We start from the raw sequence: 19,714 nt of genomic DNA on the forward strand, positions 1-19,714 counted from the left end.
AAAAAAAGTAGAAAGAGGGAGGCAAGAAGGAGGGAAAGAGAGGGAGAAAAGAGGGTAAAAACAAGGAAGGAAGGGAGGAAGAAAAGGAGAGAGGAAATTCATTTGGAATTACCTTATAACCTGGAAATGATGTTTTACCAAAATATATCCCTACCTGGATAAATGGCAGAAGGGTTCCATAATCCCGTGTTACTTGGTTGTTGAATGTTTGTACTGTGTTGACGTTGACTCCAGGGATTGTTTTTGAAGAGTAAAGTGGGAAGGGAACAGAATCTGTAAGAAAGCTGTCTTTTAAAATTTAGAGATTTTTGAAACAGTTGAAAACGGGCCTTCAATCACTGAATAGAAATAATTTTAATCTAAAGAAATAGTTAATTGTGTCTTGATTTAAGAAGAATTCTGCTTTCTTTTAGTACTTTTAAAATATCCTTGACATTTGTAATAAAAATATTTCTGGTGCTGTATATATACGCTTGCTAATTTTTAGCTGATTATAAGGAAAATATAAACTTAAAACATCAACAGTTCATTTATATCACACTCAATTTTCACACAATAATCATTCTCCATCTTTTTATCCATGTAGCTAATTACAGAAAAATCTGTTCTATGAAATAAAGTTTACTAAGTTGTTCATCAGTCAAGAATTTTATTTTGCCACACGAAAAATGTCATGTTAATAATGCACAATGTTAGTTGATGAGTTAAGGCTAAAAAATGAATAGTAATTCATAAATTATGATTGTATTTTCGTCTTACCAGTTGCAATCATTTGTATGTTTGAATTGTGTCTTCTCAATTTATGATAGATATTACTGTCTTTTACATGAAATGCTCCTCAATATCATAAGTGAATTATACACTCTGGTGTTTCTTATACTGAGAACATCTTTATACAATATGTTTACAAAGTGTCTGGCCAAAAGTGGACAAAGATAACTGTATTATATTATGGTGATATCATTGAATTCCAAAAATTATTTTTTAATATCAGGGGATTCATTGTAGATCCTACAAAAATCTCAGAATGTCCTATTTCATATCATCTATTATTGAATTCAGAATAATATCCTTTTGTTATTGGTGTCCAGTCCCAATATTCATGTTGTAGATAGCTTCTGGGCACCACAGCTCACGTCATGTGCACCTTATAACTCATGATAACTGTTGTTCCTTTAAAATGTTACTAATAACTTGCTATTTTTTCAATACAGGTAATGGATTAGGAATTAGAATTGTGGGTGGTAAAGAAATCCCTGGACATAATGGAGAAATTGGAGCCTATATTGCCAAAATTCTTCCTGGAGGAAGTGCAGAACAGACAGGAAAACTTATGGAAGGTAAGAATAAGGATTTCATTGTTGATTAAAATGAACATACTTATATTAAACATATTTTAATTTAATATGCAGATCTTCTCTTTATTTACCACGTAGGTAACCCTCTCTCCTTATGGTTAATTATGAAATTTTGGTGTTGTGATATATAAGAAAATGTGTTCACAACTATATTCACTTTATTTTCAGTTGCATTGTCCTTTTGGCAGTTGGGTTTGCTCTGTGAATATCTTACTTAAGAAACACTAATTAGTCAATATTGTTTACTGACTTGGGCAATATTATTAAAACCACTTTGGTTATTGAGATTATTTTTTTTATAAATACTAAGAAAATTATATTGAAATCATAACTGTAAAAATACCACATGATTCAGTACACCCTAAAGTTGGGTCAGCAAACTGTGAACATCCCCCAGGCCAACTCTATCTGCTGTTTGTTTCTATAAAACAGTGTTGGAACACAGCCAGGATCATGAATTTACATGTTGGATATGGGCATTTTCCCACTACAAACAGAACTGCATTCATGACAAGATGAAATGGTCTACAAAAACTAAAATTTATACTCTATGGCTCTTAACAGAAAAAAATTTACCAACTCCTGTGCTAGGTTACTGTCTACTTTTGGGTACTATACACCTTATCACATCAAAAACATTTAAAAAAAAGAACTTTACAGATGTATCTAAAGATCCATAAAACATGTATTTTATCAGTTTCTTTCACATGTCATAAAATGTTTGGTTCTCAAAACACAAAGTGATTATTTTCACTTGTTTTTTCGTTGATTGGGTTGTTTCCAAACTCTAACATATGGTTTATAAGCTTTCAGTTATATTGTTTATAATGGATATTTTTTTATCATAAAACAGACTCAGCCTTTCATTTTATTTCATTCTAAATAAAATACTTATTTGGAAAGTGTTTTTTTCTCATTTCATAGTTTTATAAAATGTTGTTTGTTATTTAAAATTCTCATTATGCTAAAATGATTCACTATTATTTTCTTCAATGTATTGGAACCTCCCAAAAATGTCCATGGATATTTTGGTAGACTATTAGAATAAACACAAACTTGAGGTATTATTTACTCATCACAGTGTTCTTACTGGAGCCAGTTGGTACCAAATCTCTAAGATACGCTCTTCCTAACTTCACATTTAGTGACATCACATTGATGGCTTGAACTGGTCTTGGTGGGAGGATTTACAAAGTGGAAACAGATCAATGTGATAAATTAGGCCTGTTTGTTTTGTTTATCTGCTTGTTGGTTTTCAGAATGCCAGATTACCAGGTCATCACCTAATATGTCACTGAAAGCATATTTTTAAAAATATTCCAATGTGCTGCATAAAACAGAGAAAGGTAGGAGAATTAGCCAGAAAGCTAAAAGAAAGTAAAAACTGTCAATCAAGATATAATAATTATGAGCAAACTACTGAGTCTGTACAAAGTTTCTATGACTATAATCTTATCATGCCTGATGCTAGTCTTGATGTTGCAGTCTACTTAAGCTATAGAAATTGAGACCTTTTTTTTTTGACACCATTTTTAACGATGGAAGTGATATGCCACTTTTACACAGCATACTCCAGAAGGAAAGGTGTATGCTGTTTTTATTCTAAAATAAAAATTGCAGCAACTGTTTGTTTTATAGTTATGCAAAGATGCCTGAATACAGATAAATTTTCATACTTTTGTCTGTAATTACACCATGGAAATTGACAAATACTACAAATCAGGGTGGTTTGAAAGATGTTTTAAATGAAGTGTTTTGTGATGAAATGATACTTTTTGTACTTGGTAGTCTATGTGGCCATTTTTAAGTTCATACACTTAAGTTAAAAAAAAATAGATATAATACAGACTAAGTCAAGAGAGAAAATTGAAGTGAACCTAATGTCCCAATATGTCCTTTCATGTCCAAAGATGAACTGACTAGAAGGTCATCAGTCCAAATGGGAATACACAAGGACAATATTGTTTGACCAATATATTTTCTGGATATATATCTATATGTATTTATATTTACATAATTTTTGTTTTGTCTGTAACTATGTGTTTTATTCATACATGGCATTCTTAGAACCCTCATCTTCAATCTCTAATAGATTATCATACAGTTTCAGAGCAGTATGTTGGTTAAGACACAACTCTGATTTTTAGGTCTGATGTGAGATGTAACTACAGTAATACCAAGTGTAGATCACTGAAGTCTTGTGGATTTTTTAATATTTAAAATTTTTTATGACATCATAAAATTTTATTTATTGAAGGCAATAACAACAGTTAATTCTCCCTAGTTTGAAATTCTTTTCTTTTCTAAGGAAAAAAATGTATACGAATAAATCGATAAAATATGTATTTGTATGCATTTAATTGTACTTTTCCATCTGTAGAACGAATTCCAGGTAGACTTAGGAATTGATTTGATGTCTTCCTGGTGTATCTTTCTGCATTTCTGAATACAAAACTATATACCCTGAGCCTTTATGATTTAAAATTGCCTCACGCTTGATTTAAAACATACGTGAATGACAGTTGGTTGACCATAGAATTCTTAGACTGCATTTTTTTCCCACTCCACACAATGGCGCTATTGTTAAAAAAGAGGTTGACCCTACGGTTTTTCCTAAGTTTGGTTATTTGTCTTACGGTAGGCTTTTCAGTCTCATCAGGGTCTTACATACTTATACTCTTGCAGCACTCAGAGGCATGGATTCTGACTGTGTTGACTTTTGGAAGAGCAAGAGTATTTTCAGGTTTCCTCTAGCTTTTTATCGTCAGGATTTGTGCATTTAAAACACACTGACCAATCATGTAGGTTTTCTGATGCTGTTCAGAAAGTACTGACTTACGTAACTAACATTAAATGGAGGGGAGAAGGCCTCGCTACTTCCTGAGTCCGCTGAGCTGGTTATTTGTTAAAAGGAGATTTTTATTCAGAGTTTTTTGAAAAATCTTTCTGAACTAGGTTGTCTATCTTGTTACATAATGTAGGAAAGAGTTGTGTTTCAGAATGCTGATACTTGGCAGTAATTACTATTGCCCAATCATTAGGCTATTCTCAAAAAATTCATTTTTCTACACTCATAATATAGGCTTGTGCCATCCTCTGCAGTTAAAAAAAGCAGTTAGAGAACGTTGCATTAGTCAAAATTTCCTGAGCCAATCTTTTAGTTTTAGAAAAATCTGTAGTGATTTTCTGAAAGAACTTGCACGGTCAGATATTTGAGGGATCGTAATCTTCCAAAACCATACAATTTATTTTTCGGCAATATTAGTAAGCATTCTTAAACAGATATTGGACAAAGAATGATCTTTGGCTACCTATTATTCTTCATTTTAATGCTTAAAGTCAGTTTTCCGTTAAAAAAAAAGACAAAACATCTGGGGAATTAAACTACAAATCTGATTTCCTGAACCGCTCTTTGTCGCTATTTGCTTTAGGATTAAAATTTTAAACAATTTTAGATCAACACTGTTGGGGCTCTGTATTGATCATCAATATTGGGACTTTAAGTGGTGTATAATTTTGTCTATCATTTTCTCCTTTGATGTTGTTATTTCTCTTTGGACTAATTTGAGCATCTAAAAACACACTTGAATATATGGAGTTTGTGTATTTAAAACTTGCCACTTCCATTTTAAATGTTTATTTTTAAAGGAACGATTATAAACCTTATTTATAGTACAGTATCAATACTAGATTCAATATAATCAGCACCTTAACTAATGGCCTCAAAAAACTAGATGTGTCCTCTGTGATAAATTTTCTTTTCTCTATATTACCTAGTGAAACCTGTTCAGTGTGATTACAATTTTAGGAAGTTTTGAATTCGTGACATGCTTTAAAAATAAAACTTTCTCTAAAAATAATTCTTTACAGGGGTGCCTGGATGGCTCATTTGGTTAGACATCCAACCTCAGCTCACTTCATGATCTCACAGTTTGGAGCCCTGCATCTCTCAGCCCAGAGCCTGCTTCAGATTCTGTGTCTCCCTCTCGCTCTCTGCCCCTCCCCGCCCTTCTCTCTCACGCTCTCAAAAATAAACATTAAAAAAAAAATTAAATGAATAACTCTTTACATATTGTTTTCAGATCAAAGTTCCAACCATCTCCAAATCTGGGGAGTCTGTAATACAATTATTCATATCTCACGACAAGCAAAGATTTTGTTTTGTTTTGTTTTGTTTTGTTTTTTTAATCTGATACAGACCTGGGTCAGTTTCTGTGTCCCATCCATTTGTGCACATATCATTGTGCATGGATCTAAAATCATGACCCTTAACACCGAGGGTTTTTTCTGCATATTTGGTGCCCAGTACAGTGTCAAATAAAACAAGATTTCAAATAATATATATAGAAATTAGTGTTAAAGAATTAATTTTTGATTATAGGTGTTATATACTAATTAAGAAGTTTCTCTTCACAGGATTTTGTGAAGCAAACAATATTATGTAAAGAACCATGTATATTTAAGACAGCATCCATATTTGGTAATATAACTTTTGATTACCTTTTCAGGAAAAAAAATGACAAAATAAAAACCATTTCCTCTGGGCAACGTCCTTACAACTTTGAGCTTAACTACTCATAAATTAACATAAATTTACTCTAGGTGTTTTTTTGGGTTTTTGTTTGTTTTAGTTTTTCTTTGGTTTGAATTTAAATTAAGATCTCTGGAGTGGGGTATCGTGTGGTTACTGATATAGAAGAAAAACCCTCATCTCTGGAAAATGCAGCACCATTCTTCTGTGCTGTGGCACAGTGTGAGGAAAAAAATTGTCTCTACCAGTTCTACTCTAGCCCCAAATCATCATTTGCTTTATGGTTGAAAGAGGGCGAAGGGCACACAACAAACGAGTTTTAAATTCGAAGTTAAAATATAGCAAGGGTTCTGTTGAACTGTTTGCTGCCTGACACATCTGTGTCTGATTTATTTGCACTTAAATGGTGAGGGTGTTTTGCTCTCAATCTTGTGAATTTGACTAAAACGACTCACTGGTTGAATGTCTCCATTACATAGTAACCACAAGAAGTCAGGGTTTGATGGGTACTGATTCATTAAAAGTGGACCTGAGTTTTCTCAGCCTGAGCCTCCTCCCCCATCAGGAAAATTACCTAAGAGAGACACCGCTTTATTCACGTTTTCACCTCCTCCGTCTGTTGAGACACCCAGTTCAACATCCCACACCTTCTCTTTTACCTTCCCTTCTGGGGATGGAGCTGGGGGGAGTTTAGAAGCATTTTATGGCCTGATGTATGCAACTTAACACTTATCTGGCGCTGACTTGTCATTTTGGTTGCAAATGTCAGAGTGTACCACAAAACTGTAGAGAATAATATGACAAACAGCCTTATACCCACCATACGTTTTTACATCACTATTTTGCCATATTTGTTTCATATTTTTCCGGGGAAGGGAGACATATAAATCAATTAAAGCCTCCTGTAGTCACCTCCCTTCTCCCGACTTCACCTAATCTGAGGTTACTCTTCCACTTGCTGTTCTTCCCAGTTTTATGTATGTATTCATAAACCAAAGAAGAATTTTTTTGCTTGTTTATGAAATTTTATGTAAATGACATCTTAATGTATTTTCCAGCCTCTCTGAGTCACATCCAGTTTATACAATTTATCCGAAGTGATACATGTGGCTCTATTTCGTTTATTGTAACTACAGGGCAGAATTCTAGTATTGTACATTTCAATGGCACTTTAAATTTAAACATTCCCTGGTTATTTAAGTTATTTGTGAGGGTTTTTTTTTTTTTTGTATTTCAAACAATGCTATAATTTAATTTGTTAAAGTAGTCTCCTTATGCACATGTACAGGAGTTTCTTGGACAAGTTAAATTTCAGGCTATAATGACTATCGTGTTAAATAATGTAGGAGGAATGTTGTATGTTTTTTTCAACAATAGTAGATTTTTCCAAATCGCTGTCCAAAGTGTTATATTGTTTTTACACTTGTCCGTAGTCAATTACTACTTTTGTTACTCTACATCTTTGGTCCTCTTCCTCTACATTTTCTTTTTCAAATGTAATGTGGGATGATATCCATTGCTTTTGTTTACCTTCCCTCCAGGAATGTGGAATACGATAATATTTTATTAATTTTGTTGGCTCTTGGTTTTTTCTCATCTGTGATTTGCCTGTTCTTTTGTTTATTCTTTACTTGTATTAGTTAGTGTATTTCAAATTGAATTTTAGGGAAACTGTATATATTCTGGATATAATCCTCTGTCAAGTAAGTAGGCTATAGATATCTTCTTCTCCCAGTATGTGGTATGCTTTTTAGTGTGTCCGTTCGTTTTTACAGAGGTTGAAATTTTAATATGGTCAAGTTTATCATTTTGTTTCTCTTAAGTTTTCTAAGTGTTCTGTATTGTTTTGGAAATTGTCGTTGTCCAGAAGTTTCCAGAATATTACTCTATATTTTCTTCTAAAAATTGTAAAATCTTACTTTTCACATAATGTCCTTACAGAAATAGAATTTAATCTGTCTGTGGTCTGAGTAGAAACTTTAAGTTTTTTCTTCTTCAGCATGGATAATCAGTTGTCTGTACACCATATATTGAATGTTATATTGTTACTCCCACTGATCTCTAATGCTCCACTTGTCAGAAATAGATTTTTTTCCACATATATGGGTCTTTTATGACCTCTCTGTTCTAGTCTACTGGTCTATTGTCTATCCCAACATAAGTGTCACATTTTGTTTTAATTATGATTTCTTTGTTTTAGTCCTGACACATGGCAGGTGAACATACCATATTGCTACTCTTCAAATACTCTTGGGACAATTCTTGACCTTTGATCTTGCATATGTTTTCCAGATTCTGCTTGTCAATTTTCAGGAAAATCTCTGTTGAAATTTGATAGTGATTGTATTGAAGGAATAGATTAATTTAGAAAAAAATGTATCTTTTTATATTCAGTCATGTCTCTTTGAGTCGTAAATGCATTCACAATACCGGACCCTTGTTCCGCCTAGAGATTTAATCATTGTACTCTGAATCAATACAATAAAGTAAGTTAGGACAGTAAAAAAAAAAAATTAACACATAATTGTTAAACATTAAAACTTTTGTATAATTTTACTCAACTTAAAATAGTATTATATACTCAGAAAAGGCAGTGTAAAAAGTATAAATAAAACAAAATTTCGTTTAGGAAATATAATGGGCCAAATGTAATCCTTTATGTGCATATCATTGCTTCTGAGGTTCATTTAATCACTGAACTTCTTAAACTCACTTATTTTTTTCTTGGTATTCTATATCATAATTGTGAAATAAATTACTGGCATGATACTTTTAAAATTTCAACAATTTCCGTAAGAGAACAAGAAATCCATAAGAAGTAAACATCTTTTAGCCAAAGAACCAAACACGGTCATTTGGTTTTAAAGATAACTCGTATCTATATTATTATTATTATTATTATTATTATTATTGATAATTAAATCAAATTTGTTTGGAAGATTTTTGGAAAGCTGTTTGGAGCCAAGATAAGAATATAATGTTAAGACCCTACTGTAGCTTCATAAAACTCTTAATGAATCAGCAGGGTCCTAGAATAGGAGAGTAAAAGTTTAAAACCAATAATATCCGCTGTTTGCTTTTAAATTGAGCAAGGGTTGTATGAAAAGTTAGCTTCTCCCAGGCCATTGCACCTGTAAAGAATGAGTTCAATTTTGTTCATCCGCATCATTCTGTGAGAAGTATGCCTGTGGCATAAATTCTAATTCATAGAAATTCTTGGTTTCTAGTTGTTTCAATTGTAGGTGACATCGATCCAGCTAGCTAGCTCTTTGTAGAGATGAATTGACAGGGTTTCTGGCAAGAAAATGCTGTTGGATTAATGGTTGACAATCAGTGATTGGAGTGAAGGTGAGGCTAGCTGTTTCTGGAATGGTGGTTTTGTTAGCAGTTGGCCTCTGGAAATCCCTGTTATGAAGAAGTCTATGGTAGAAGATATATTCCAGTAGTATTGTTAGAAGACACACTCCTGTGTAACTTAAGGGAGAATGTTCCTAGGCAAGAAAGTCTTTATTTCTGCTTATGCTTTTTTGGCATATGTTACAGATGGCATGGCAGTGATCAAGGTTGGAGATCAAGAAACACACCACACAGATGAGTCAGCTTCCTTGTTCTTGTTCCAGGGGGATACCAGGTACGGATTGGTCATTAGCATGAGATTTCTCAAAATTCCTTAAGCTGGTATGCCAGGTACACGTGACACAAGATCACATTTCATGTTAATACAAAGATTTTCTAACAAATATTTAGCAATCTATCTTATGGAAAGAAAAATATAAGGTACCTGGGCTGGTAGGTTGTAATATATTATTTTCAGGGTTCAGTGACATCATACTTACCTTGTCAGATATTAAAGATTAGCTATGTTGCCAGGACAAAGAAATATATTTCTCTTTTTTATCCGTTTAGTTTGAAATTAATCAGAGGAAATTATGTTTGAGTCATAATATTTCTGGTAGAAATATCAAGAAAACTAAATGATTGCCCTGTCTTGTACATTTTTTGCTAAATGTAACTAATAATCCATATTCTAATTTGATTACTTTTATTAACAAAGGTAGCATACCTTGAAATATTTATATAAGCTCAAGTGATACTGCTTCTTGATGAACAATTGTTTCTATTCTTAAATTTCGGATTAGTCTGGTCAATATGCCATAACAGGCTACATTTTAGTGGGTGTGTGAATTGGAGTGGTTTTTTTGGAAGCAAGGATATTGAACCATCTTTAATATTCATGCCAGACCTTCAGTCAGCCAGTGTTTTAGCACATCCCATATATTCGGAGAGTGTTTTTACAGTCAGACAGATCAGTATTTAAGTTCAGCTGTTGTACGTATTGTCTGGATATGTTGTTTAACTTTTAGTTTCTTGATGTTCTCAGTAGGGAAACTGAGATAATAATAGTCAGACTTAGAAACAATGTACCAGAAATACAGTGTTTTTCATGAGTGGTGAATATAATCATGTTTACTTTCACTTTGGAGATCTTTGATGGTAAGAAAAATATTTGCAATATTAACCTTGAATTCTGTGTCCCCCATATGTGGACATACTTAAATAATTGACCATAGTCAGTTCTGATCTCGGAGCTGCAGGGATGCAGAATATTTCTAATTAACAGAGCATCAAACTTAGGTCACAAAACTCTGACCCAAGCCATCTTCATCACTTTAGTCCAGTTACTCGTGTTCTCTAAGTTTCCTTTTATCTCGTCTGTACAATTGAGAGGTTTCAAGACCTGTCTCACAGAGTTAACAGTGAGTGACAGTTACTTATGTTTATTTTTTATATGCTTTGTTAATCTTACAAAGTTCAGACTTCCTATAAGGGACTATCGAACTGTTAGAGCCCTCTGCGATAATGGAAGTTATTTTAGTTTTAGTTATCAGGCTTGAATAAATTTCAAAAACAAAAAACCTTAATGCCTGAAGTAAGTAAGCCATTTTTCATTTAAATGTATTATCTCCTGGGGCGCCTGGGTGACCAGTCTGTCTTGATTTCAGATCAGGTCATGATCATCCTGGTTCATGAGTTCAAGCCCCACATCAGGCTCTGTGCTGCCAGTGCAGAGCCTGGTTGGGATTCTCATTCTCTCTTTCTCTCTCTCTCTTTCTCTCTCTCCCTCTCTCTCTCTCTCTGTCCCTCTGAATAAATAAATAAACTTAAAAAACAAAATACCCGTACTACCTCCTAACTGTAAAACCATTGGCTAATCTTTTAAAAGTCTTCTCATTTTTTCTTCTTATCAACAGTATGTTAATCAGCAAACCTCACATCTGATTAAAATTTATAGGTGCACATACAATGAATATCTGTTCACGTAACTTTCATGGTCTATTAGTCCCTGAAAACACATCTTGTTAGTGACCAGAACTGTGGTGTCCGATGTCTTGCTTTCAGTGTCTGGACTAATCTTTCTCATCAACTCCTTTTGTGCGGGACTTTTGACAAATCACAAAAGCTTACTGGATCTTGAGCATTAAATGTATGGGATCCTCCATTAGACCTTTCTATAATGCATACTTCAGAGACACTTTACTTGTTGAAAAGATGTGGGGGAGAGGATGAACCTTGGGATGAAACATGGTTCAATTTTAGGTTTGGGAGGCGGAGGTGAAGCAGTACATGAGCCATGATAAGCTGAGTATGTTAGATAAAATGAAAATTCAAACACTAGAATTATGGGCTAAAGAAAAAAAACTAAAGGGAAATTAGAAAATATTTTGAACAAAATGCAAATGAAAAAGCAATGTACCAAAATTTACGGGCTGCAACTAAAGTAGAGCTTAGAGGCATGTTGATAGTATTAAGTACTTATATTTGGAAAAAAGGATCCAAAGGCATGAGAAACAGAAGAGAAAATTAAGCTAAAATAACTGAAAGCAAGGAACTATTAAAGATAAAAGCAAAAACCAAACAGAAAACAATAACTGATTATGACAGAAAGCAGACAGGTGGTTTCCTGGAGCTGAGGTTGAGTAGAAGAGAAAAGTGGGAAAGAGTCAGTGGGAACTCAAGGCACGAAGAAAGTATTCTCTATCTTGATTCTGGTTGTGGTTTATACAGTTGTATATATTTGCTATCATTTCACTGTACATATAAAATAGGCTGTTTTTATTACATGTATGCTATATCTTGGTAAAGCTGATTTTAAAAAAATTCTTAGGTATTTTTGGAAATGGGACAATGAGTATTTGAATATGAAGCAGTTGTAATATATAAAATAATGTGATTGCTTTTTAAAATAAGGAGTCCTTATCTCTTAGAAATACATATTGACATATTTGTGTATGAAATAATAGAACTGCTGAGATTTGTTTCATAAGAATGTTAGTAGTTTGGAAGTATTTGGGGATAGAGATGAAACATAATTCCTGTGAGTTGATAACTGTTTAAAGTAACTTATGAGTAAATAACATTTTTTATTTAAAAAAAAAAGACTGTGAGGGTGATTACATGGGGTGAGAAAAGAAATGAGATCAGAATGAATAAATTATGGCACTTTAACGAAAGGACCATCTCAGGGCTCCTCTCTCACTTGTATGAGCCCCTGCCAAAGCTCTAGGAAGTTCTAAGGAATGTGTAATGTTTGCTGCCTTTGTCACCTTTTCAGCATTTGTCATCTGTTGTGGTTTCTTTTGTCCTTTTCATAAAAATTCATCTGTGCCAAATTTTGTATTCATAATCTTATATTTTTCCTTAAAATTGAATAAGCTTCAGGCCGTGCAAAGCCTAAATTCATCCCTGCATGTGCTATTTCTGAACGGGAAGAACATCCAGGTGCATACTGCAGAATTGTAAGACTCTGTTGGGGTGCACTCTTAATATACTTAAAATTTAGATGGAGGTAATAAACAGGGAGTTCAGAGAGAAGAGGCTGTGAAGGAGTGGTGGTGATATTCTTAGGAATGCCAGCAATAATGAAGGATTCAGATGGGTTGCCACATGTATTCAGTGACTGCTCTCTATGGGTTTATCCTAGAATGATGCAAAGTGATATAATGCTCCCCTGCTTTCAAAGTGCCTACCATCTAGAGAGGCAGTGGATGGAAGGTACTCACTGTGAAGGTAGTGTTTGATCAGGTGTCAATGAATAAAAATGTAAAATAAATCCAAAGAACTAGGAAAAAATAGCTTTAAGGAAAAACAGTATACTTCTTTAATGGCTTTTTTTTTGGGGGGGAGGAACTGTATGTTTTATTTTCATTTTAATAAGAGAAAGCTAGAAATTCAGAATACGGTAGTTGATTCTGCAATCATTAGAACCAGTAAAATACTAAGTGGAGCTTACAGATATGGCTCTTCCCATCCCAAAGAACCCCAGGTAACCTTGCGGTAATTTCTAAGGGCAGATTATAAGCTCTCCAGGGCAAGGAACTGTTTAGGAACTAAAACAGATCTTTACAGTCTTTCATTTATTCCATTTGTTAATTTTTAAAATAGTTCAACATAGTTAGGGTATTCTACTATGTTCCCAATAGAGTAATGAGTGCCGAAGCAGAAAGAACCTTCTGTGGGATTGCAGGCTTTTGTGTCAGCACAAATTCAGATGAAAGCCTTTTCATATGTAGAGTAAGTTCCACTGAGCATTGGAAGAAAATAAGATTTCTCTTATTTTCTCTTAGGCTACTTTTGTTTTCTTTTACTTTCTACTCTTTCCCGGATTCTACTCACTGTCATTATGGCCCTTGAGTCTGCTGAGATCAATGACTGATCCAATTATTTCTATAATTTTTTTTTTTTTTAGTACATGCTGCGTAGAGCAATCTCTGATGACCCTGTGGGGACATTAATGAGGAAAGCATGAACTGTACATTTTAGTAGCTGAGACAGAAAAGAGCAAAGTTTTTTTTTTTTTTTTAAGTACTCTATATTGAATGGTAATATGTGCTGAGGAAAGAAATATAATCAGGAGCATAGATCCAGCTTGTCAGACAATCGGGTTGCAAACTTAGAGGGGATGATCACGAATGACCTTACCAAGCAGGCTGAAACTGAGTGAAGTCCCCAAGGAGAGGAAAGAGTGAGCCAGAAGTTACTGACATTACAGTGAACAAATGAAAAGGGCAAAGGCTCAGAGCAAGACCATACCTGGTGTGTGCCAGGAACAGTAAGATTGCAAGGAGGCCAGTGTAGCTGCAGCTAGTGGGCATGTGAGGGCGGACGGTGGACGTTTTGGTCAAAGTAGTCAAGGAGATAGAATCTTGTGGGCCACTGTAAGGACTTCAGCTTTTTTTTTTATGTTTATTTATTTATTTTGAGAGAGAGAGAGAGAGAGAGTACAAGAGCATGCAAGCAGGGGAAAAGAGAGAGAGAGAGAGAGAGAGAGAGAGAGAGAATCCCAAGCAGGCTCCACGCTGTCAACACAGAGCCCAACATGGGGTTCACAAACCAACACGGGGCTCACAACACGGGGATATCATAAACCATGAGATCATGACCTGAGGTGAAACCAAGAGTCAGATGCTTAACTGACTGAGCTACCGAAGTGCCCCTAGGACTTCAGCTTCTCCTTGTGCGGGATGAGAAGCCACTAGGCTGACACACAAGCTGAATGACATTTTTATTCACATCATTTATTGTTTTTTCCTCAAATTTTTATTTAAATTCTAGTTAATTGACATATAGTGTAATACTGTTTGCAGGAATAGAATTTAGTGATTCATCACTTACATATAACACCCAGTGCTCAACCCGAGTGCCCTCCTTAATACCCTAAATGACATTTAAATAGGAACACTCTGAGTGCCGTAACTAGAATTATTTGAAGGGGTGAAGGTCGGAAAGAAAAGGAGTTTAGTTAGGAAACTGAAGAAATAATCCAGGTATGAGATGCGGCTGTTAGAACAAGGTGGGAATGGGGACATAATGATAAATTATTATATTACACTGTGCATATATCTGTATACACACACACACAATACAACATGTGTGTTAAATTTCAGCTCAGTGAAAATGACCTCAATATGTTCATTAACGTGTATACATAGTATTCAGATTTAGTTAGCCAGAAGTCACTCCACCATATTTTTAAAACGTAAATCCCCACATAACAGTCCTACAGAGTAAAACATGAAAGAGACTGACTCTAGCCTGCCAAAGTGGGAGGGCCACAGGGGAAGGAAGGCGTAGACCCTCTCCAAATTTTATTATTGAAGCCTTTCCTCTTATGTCTTACATTATCAAACGCATTGAGTCCAAGTTCACTGTGACCTACCAGGCCTGTGGTAACATACCCCAACCTATGGGAACTCATGCTGGTCCATCCTTAACTCACATCTCTCAGCTCCCCACCCACCAGCCCCACTGGAGTTCTCTAATCCTGGAGCCAGAGTTTTGTCTACTTTCCGTGATGGTCCTGCTCCTCCCTGGGAGATACCATGTCAGAAATCGTAAGTGATTGACATCGGTGACCCAGAATCTACTCCCCTCTGTGACACACACTAAACATCTGTCAACTTGATGTGATTAGTTTTATCATAATTAAATACATTTACTTATATTGATTTTACACTTTTAGGGTTTCATTATTAGGTTCTATGTATCTTAAATAGCAAAGAATCATGTGGGATGCAGTTATTCCTGAACTTAGAAGACGAATCAGGAGACCTGGCTTTTGAAACTGTCACTAAATACGATTTCTAAAGCTGAGGTTTCACATTTGTAAAAGTAAGCATAGTTACATTTACCCTACCTGTTTTACTGGAATGCTGTGAAGATAAAATGAGAAGAGGTGGGCAAAATAACTGTTAAAAAAAAAAAAGTCTCATATTGATGCTATTAACACAAGTGAAATGGATCTAATTTTATTTCTTTTAAGCAAAAGGACTTCTTAGGGGCACCTGGGTGGCTTAGTCAGTTAAGTGTCTGACTCTTGATTTCAGCTCAGGTCATGATCTCATGGTTCATGAGATCAAGCCCCGTGTCTGCTCTGTGTAGACACTGTGGAGCCTGCTTGGGATTCTCTCTCTCTCCCTCTCTCCCTGCCCCTCCCCTGCTTGTGCTGTCTCTCTCTCTCAAAATAAGTAAACTTTTTTTAAAAAAATGACTTCTTATAATTAGCTGGTGTATGTATGAATATCCTTTGTAATTCATATAGGATAGACTGCCATTAGTTTTTTATGGTTGTAATCATGTTTGCTTATGAAATAGGGGAACTAATTTCTCTACATGAATGTTAGCTGGAGAGAAAATAGTTGAGTTTTGTTTTACATCAGTTGGCAAATACTTCTGTTAAACTGTTGTCTTCTTAGGCAATTCTCATTTTTCAGTGGAAAAATCAATTATTGTAATATGTTATATAAAATTATATATCTATTGAGATTTCATTTTACATATTAAAAGTAATTGAGAACTTTTGGAATGAAATTTTATCATCCAATGACATCTGTTATTTATCGAACACCCATCAAGCCAATGTAAATTATTTGCTAATTTTTCTTTGAGACATAAAAATTAGGATATTGGCACTTCTTATGAAGTAACACCTAATTCATTGTATTTCTTTAAGATTCTCTCAGGATGGATGATAAGATGGTTATTGATTCTTTTTTGCTTGAAATGGCTTCTTTATTTCTATCCTTTGGCTTCCCAAATGATGAAAGAATTTATACATTAAAAGTACACCATTTTAATTTTGATTATACCATTCATAATAATGATATAGTATCTTTGGCTCAAAAATAAGCAAAATACAAAAACTTAGTTAACTTTTTTGTGCACAGCACTTGACCATGTTGCAATGTTTCAAGCGATGAGTAATTAGGTTATGATAAAAACTCCCTACTTCTTTGTCAAAAGAAATACTTTTTTCTTATACTATAGAATAAGTATATTTGCATTTACTTTCGTTTTTAAATTTTGATTGAGAGATTTCTTTTTAGAATTTTCCTTTCCAGAGTTATTTTTTTTATCTGATTTGAAGTTGCAATTCACTGATCACTGCAGTGATCACTGCACTGTTCTGTGCATTCTGTCAAATAATAATTTGAAATGGAATTTATTTTGTCCTTATATATGTATTCTCAGTGAAGATGAGGAGGAGGAGGATGATATTGTCACTGGTCCAGATAGTTCCTGTATTTATTAGGAAACACTTAACAAGAATAAAGTGATGGTATTTTAGGTTAAAATGCATAAGTAGTGGGATACCTTTAAATAACATTCAGAAAAAGAAAGTACAGAATATATGAATATTAAAAAAGGTTAAGAACATAATTAAAGTTAATATCCTTAATAGTTCACTAGAGACACTTCAAGTAACAATTAAGGCAAGCACTTCTCTGGGGTGCGTGGGTGGTTCAGACAGTTAAGCATCTGACTTCAGCTCAGGTCATGATCTTATGGTTTGTGAGCCCGAGCCCCATGTTGGGCTCTGTGCTGACAGCTCAGAGCCTGGAGCCTGCTTCAGATTCTGGGTCTCCTCCTCTCTCTGCCCCTCCCTCACTTGTGCTCTGTCTCTTGAAAATAAATAAATGTTAAATTTTTTTTTTAAAAGGCAAGTATTTCTCATGCACAACTGCAACATATAGCCTAACTTCCTATGTCCATTCAATTAACTGTGTATCTATATAATCATGAGTGCATTTTGGATTAGTCTGTTACTGTTAAGTGGTCATGGTACTTTTCAGGTTTGATGGTATTAATCTGTAATACCACTGAATCAGAAAGTCACTAGCAAACATCCACCCTGGGTGTTTTAACAGAATGAATTTGGAAATTAAGAAAAGTTTATAATATTATGAATTTCAATCTACTTTAAATGAGATGATGACATCACATACCTTTCTTTCATCGGATAGCTCCACATGTTACATGATTTTCTTGGGATCATTCAAATTTACTGATCTACCCATCCCCTTTTCCTACCTTGTTCAGCCACATTCTGTTTTAGTCAGTTTCAAATAATACATCTACTTCTAAACACCATAAATTGTAGCCGTGGAGTAACTGGCATCTGTACCAATCCTTCCAATACATTTTGGACTGCAATACTAGATTATTTTAATGATGGTTAGAGTGATTTGAAACAGAATCCTGTGATGATAACCTTTTTCACATTAGACCACAAATCATGGTTAATTATATTCCTCTTTACCTTAACTCTATTTAAAAGGCATGAATTTGCAAAGCCATACTGGAGTGCGAGAAGCACATTACTTTTTCCTGTAAATCAAATGTGATCAGTTCCAGTCTTCCCTTATTATTATCATTATTTGATATTTCCTGCCTCACAAGCCCTGGAGAAATCCCGATGAGGATGTTATATATTCAGAACACTGGGGGATTGGCCCCCTGTACATTGATCCACATCACGGAGAGAGCAGTTATCTGACCCAGCACACTTCGTTGACAGTGAGTGGCTCCTTTAACTGTTATGAAGTCTTCCTGAGAGTAGTTCTCCTAGGTTGAGCCACTGAATTCAAGGTCGACTTTGCTAAGGGTACTACACAAAATTTTTTCTTTGAGGTAATGCCATCTTCCCTGAACAATTTGAGCAAGCATAGTACCTTTACAAACTCCAACCACAATTGTTGGGGGCATCTCCTGTTTAGAACTGACTTTCTATCCCCATTTCTTTTACCCATCCAACATTCTTTTTTTTTTTTTTACCATTTTTTAAAAAAATGTGATTATTAATCTTAACATGAGATCTACCCTCTTCACAGATTTTCACTTGTACACTGTAGTATTTTTATCTACAGGCACAGTGTCGCTTATCAGATATCTAAAACTTGTCTTGAATAACTGAAATTTTATACAAGAAACACCCCATTTCTCCCTCCCCTAAACCCTGGCAACCGCCGTTCTACTCTTCGCTTTTATGAGTTTGACTGTTTTAGATTTCTCATGTAAATGGAATCCTGCAGTATTTGTCCTTCTGTGACTGGATTATTTATTTCTCTTAGCATAATGTCATCATGGTTCATCCATGGTGTGTCATACTATAGGATTTCTTCTTTTTTAAAGGCTGAATAGTATTCTACTCTATGTATAAACCTTATTTTCTTTAGCCGTTTATGTCAATGGATATTTAGGTTATTTCTACATTTTGACTGTTGTGTATGCAACTATAATGAGTGTGGGAGTGCTATTATCTCTTTGAGATCCTGTTATTAATTATTTTGAATAAATACCAAGAAATGGGAATGGCTAGATCATGCAGTATTCTATTTTTAATTTTTAGAAAACATCATACTGTTTTTCATAATGCCTGCACCATTTTGTTTTCCAACCAACAGAGTACAAGGATTCTAATTTCTCCATCCTTTACCAACACTTACTTTTTTTTCTTTCTTCCTTCTTTTCTTTCTTTCTCTCTTTCTTTCTTTCTTTCTTTCTTTTCTTCCTTTCTTTTTTTTCTTTCTTTAATAATGGCCATTCTAACAGGTGTGGGATGATACCACATTGTGGTTTTGATTTGAATTTCCCTGATAATTAGTGACGTTGGGTAAACCTTCCCACATTCTTTTCCCTTCTGGTAGCGTTCAGAATAATTTCGCATCAGTGTGCTCATTTAAGTGTGATATTGGCTTATTTTCTGGGAGTGGAGTGGAGAAAAGAGATGAGTCAGTCAGCCTTTTGTTCGTTCCAAGTTGACATTGTTTATCCACCATAAATGGTATATTCTACAAAAACTTTGTTCAACAATGTCTTCATTTTCTGCACATCCAACTCTTCAAATAACATTGTCATATACATAATTAAAACAATGTTTAAATTATCTTTTTATTATAATGAAAAAGACATTATAAATAATATGTGTTCTTTGTGCTAGGTTTTACATATTTGAACACCATTTATATTTAGGTGGGCTATGAGATAG

General features: G+C 34.4%; 1 protein-coding gene across 12 annotated transcripts in view; it reads left to right on the forward strand.

Annotated features, from left to right (window-relative positions):
- The window catches only part of PCLO (piccolo presynaptic cytomatrix protein), a 419,937-nt gene that overhangs the window by 292,155 nt on the left and 108,068 nt on the right, over positions 1-19,714 (forward strand). For 8 of the 12 annotated variants that reach the window (XR_008296882.1, XM_053218536.1, XM_027071762.2 and 5 more), the window contains one exon: positions 1,215-1,340. Coding sequence is in view for 8 of the 12 variants with exons in the window: in XM_053218536.1 (XP_053074511.1) it covers positions 1,215-1,340 (126 nt within the window). In the remaining 4 variants the exon portion in view is untranslated. Of the gene's footprint in view, positions 1-1,214; positions 1,341-5,774; positions 5,839-9,432; positions 9,521-19,714 lie in introns of those variants that run through there. The other 4 variants (XR_008296881.1, XR_003424548.2, XR_008296883.1 and 1 more) reach the window with 2 other exon arrangements.

This window comes from Acinonyx jubatus, chromosome A2 (genome assembly GCF_027475565.1).
Source record: "Acinonyx jubatus isolate Ajub_Pintada_27869175 chromosome A2, VMU_Ajub_asm_v1.0, whole genome shotgun sequence".
Lineage (NCBI taxonomy): Eukaryota > Metazoa > Chordata > Mammalia > Carnivora > Felidae > Acinonyx > Acinonyx jubatus.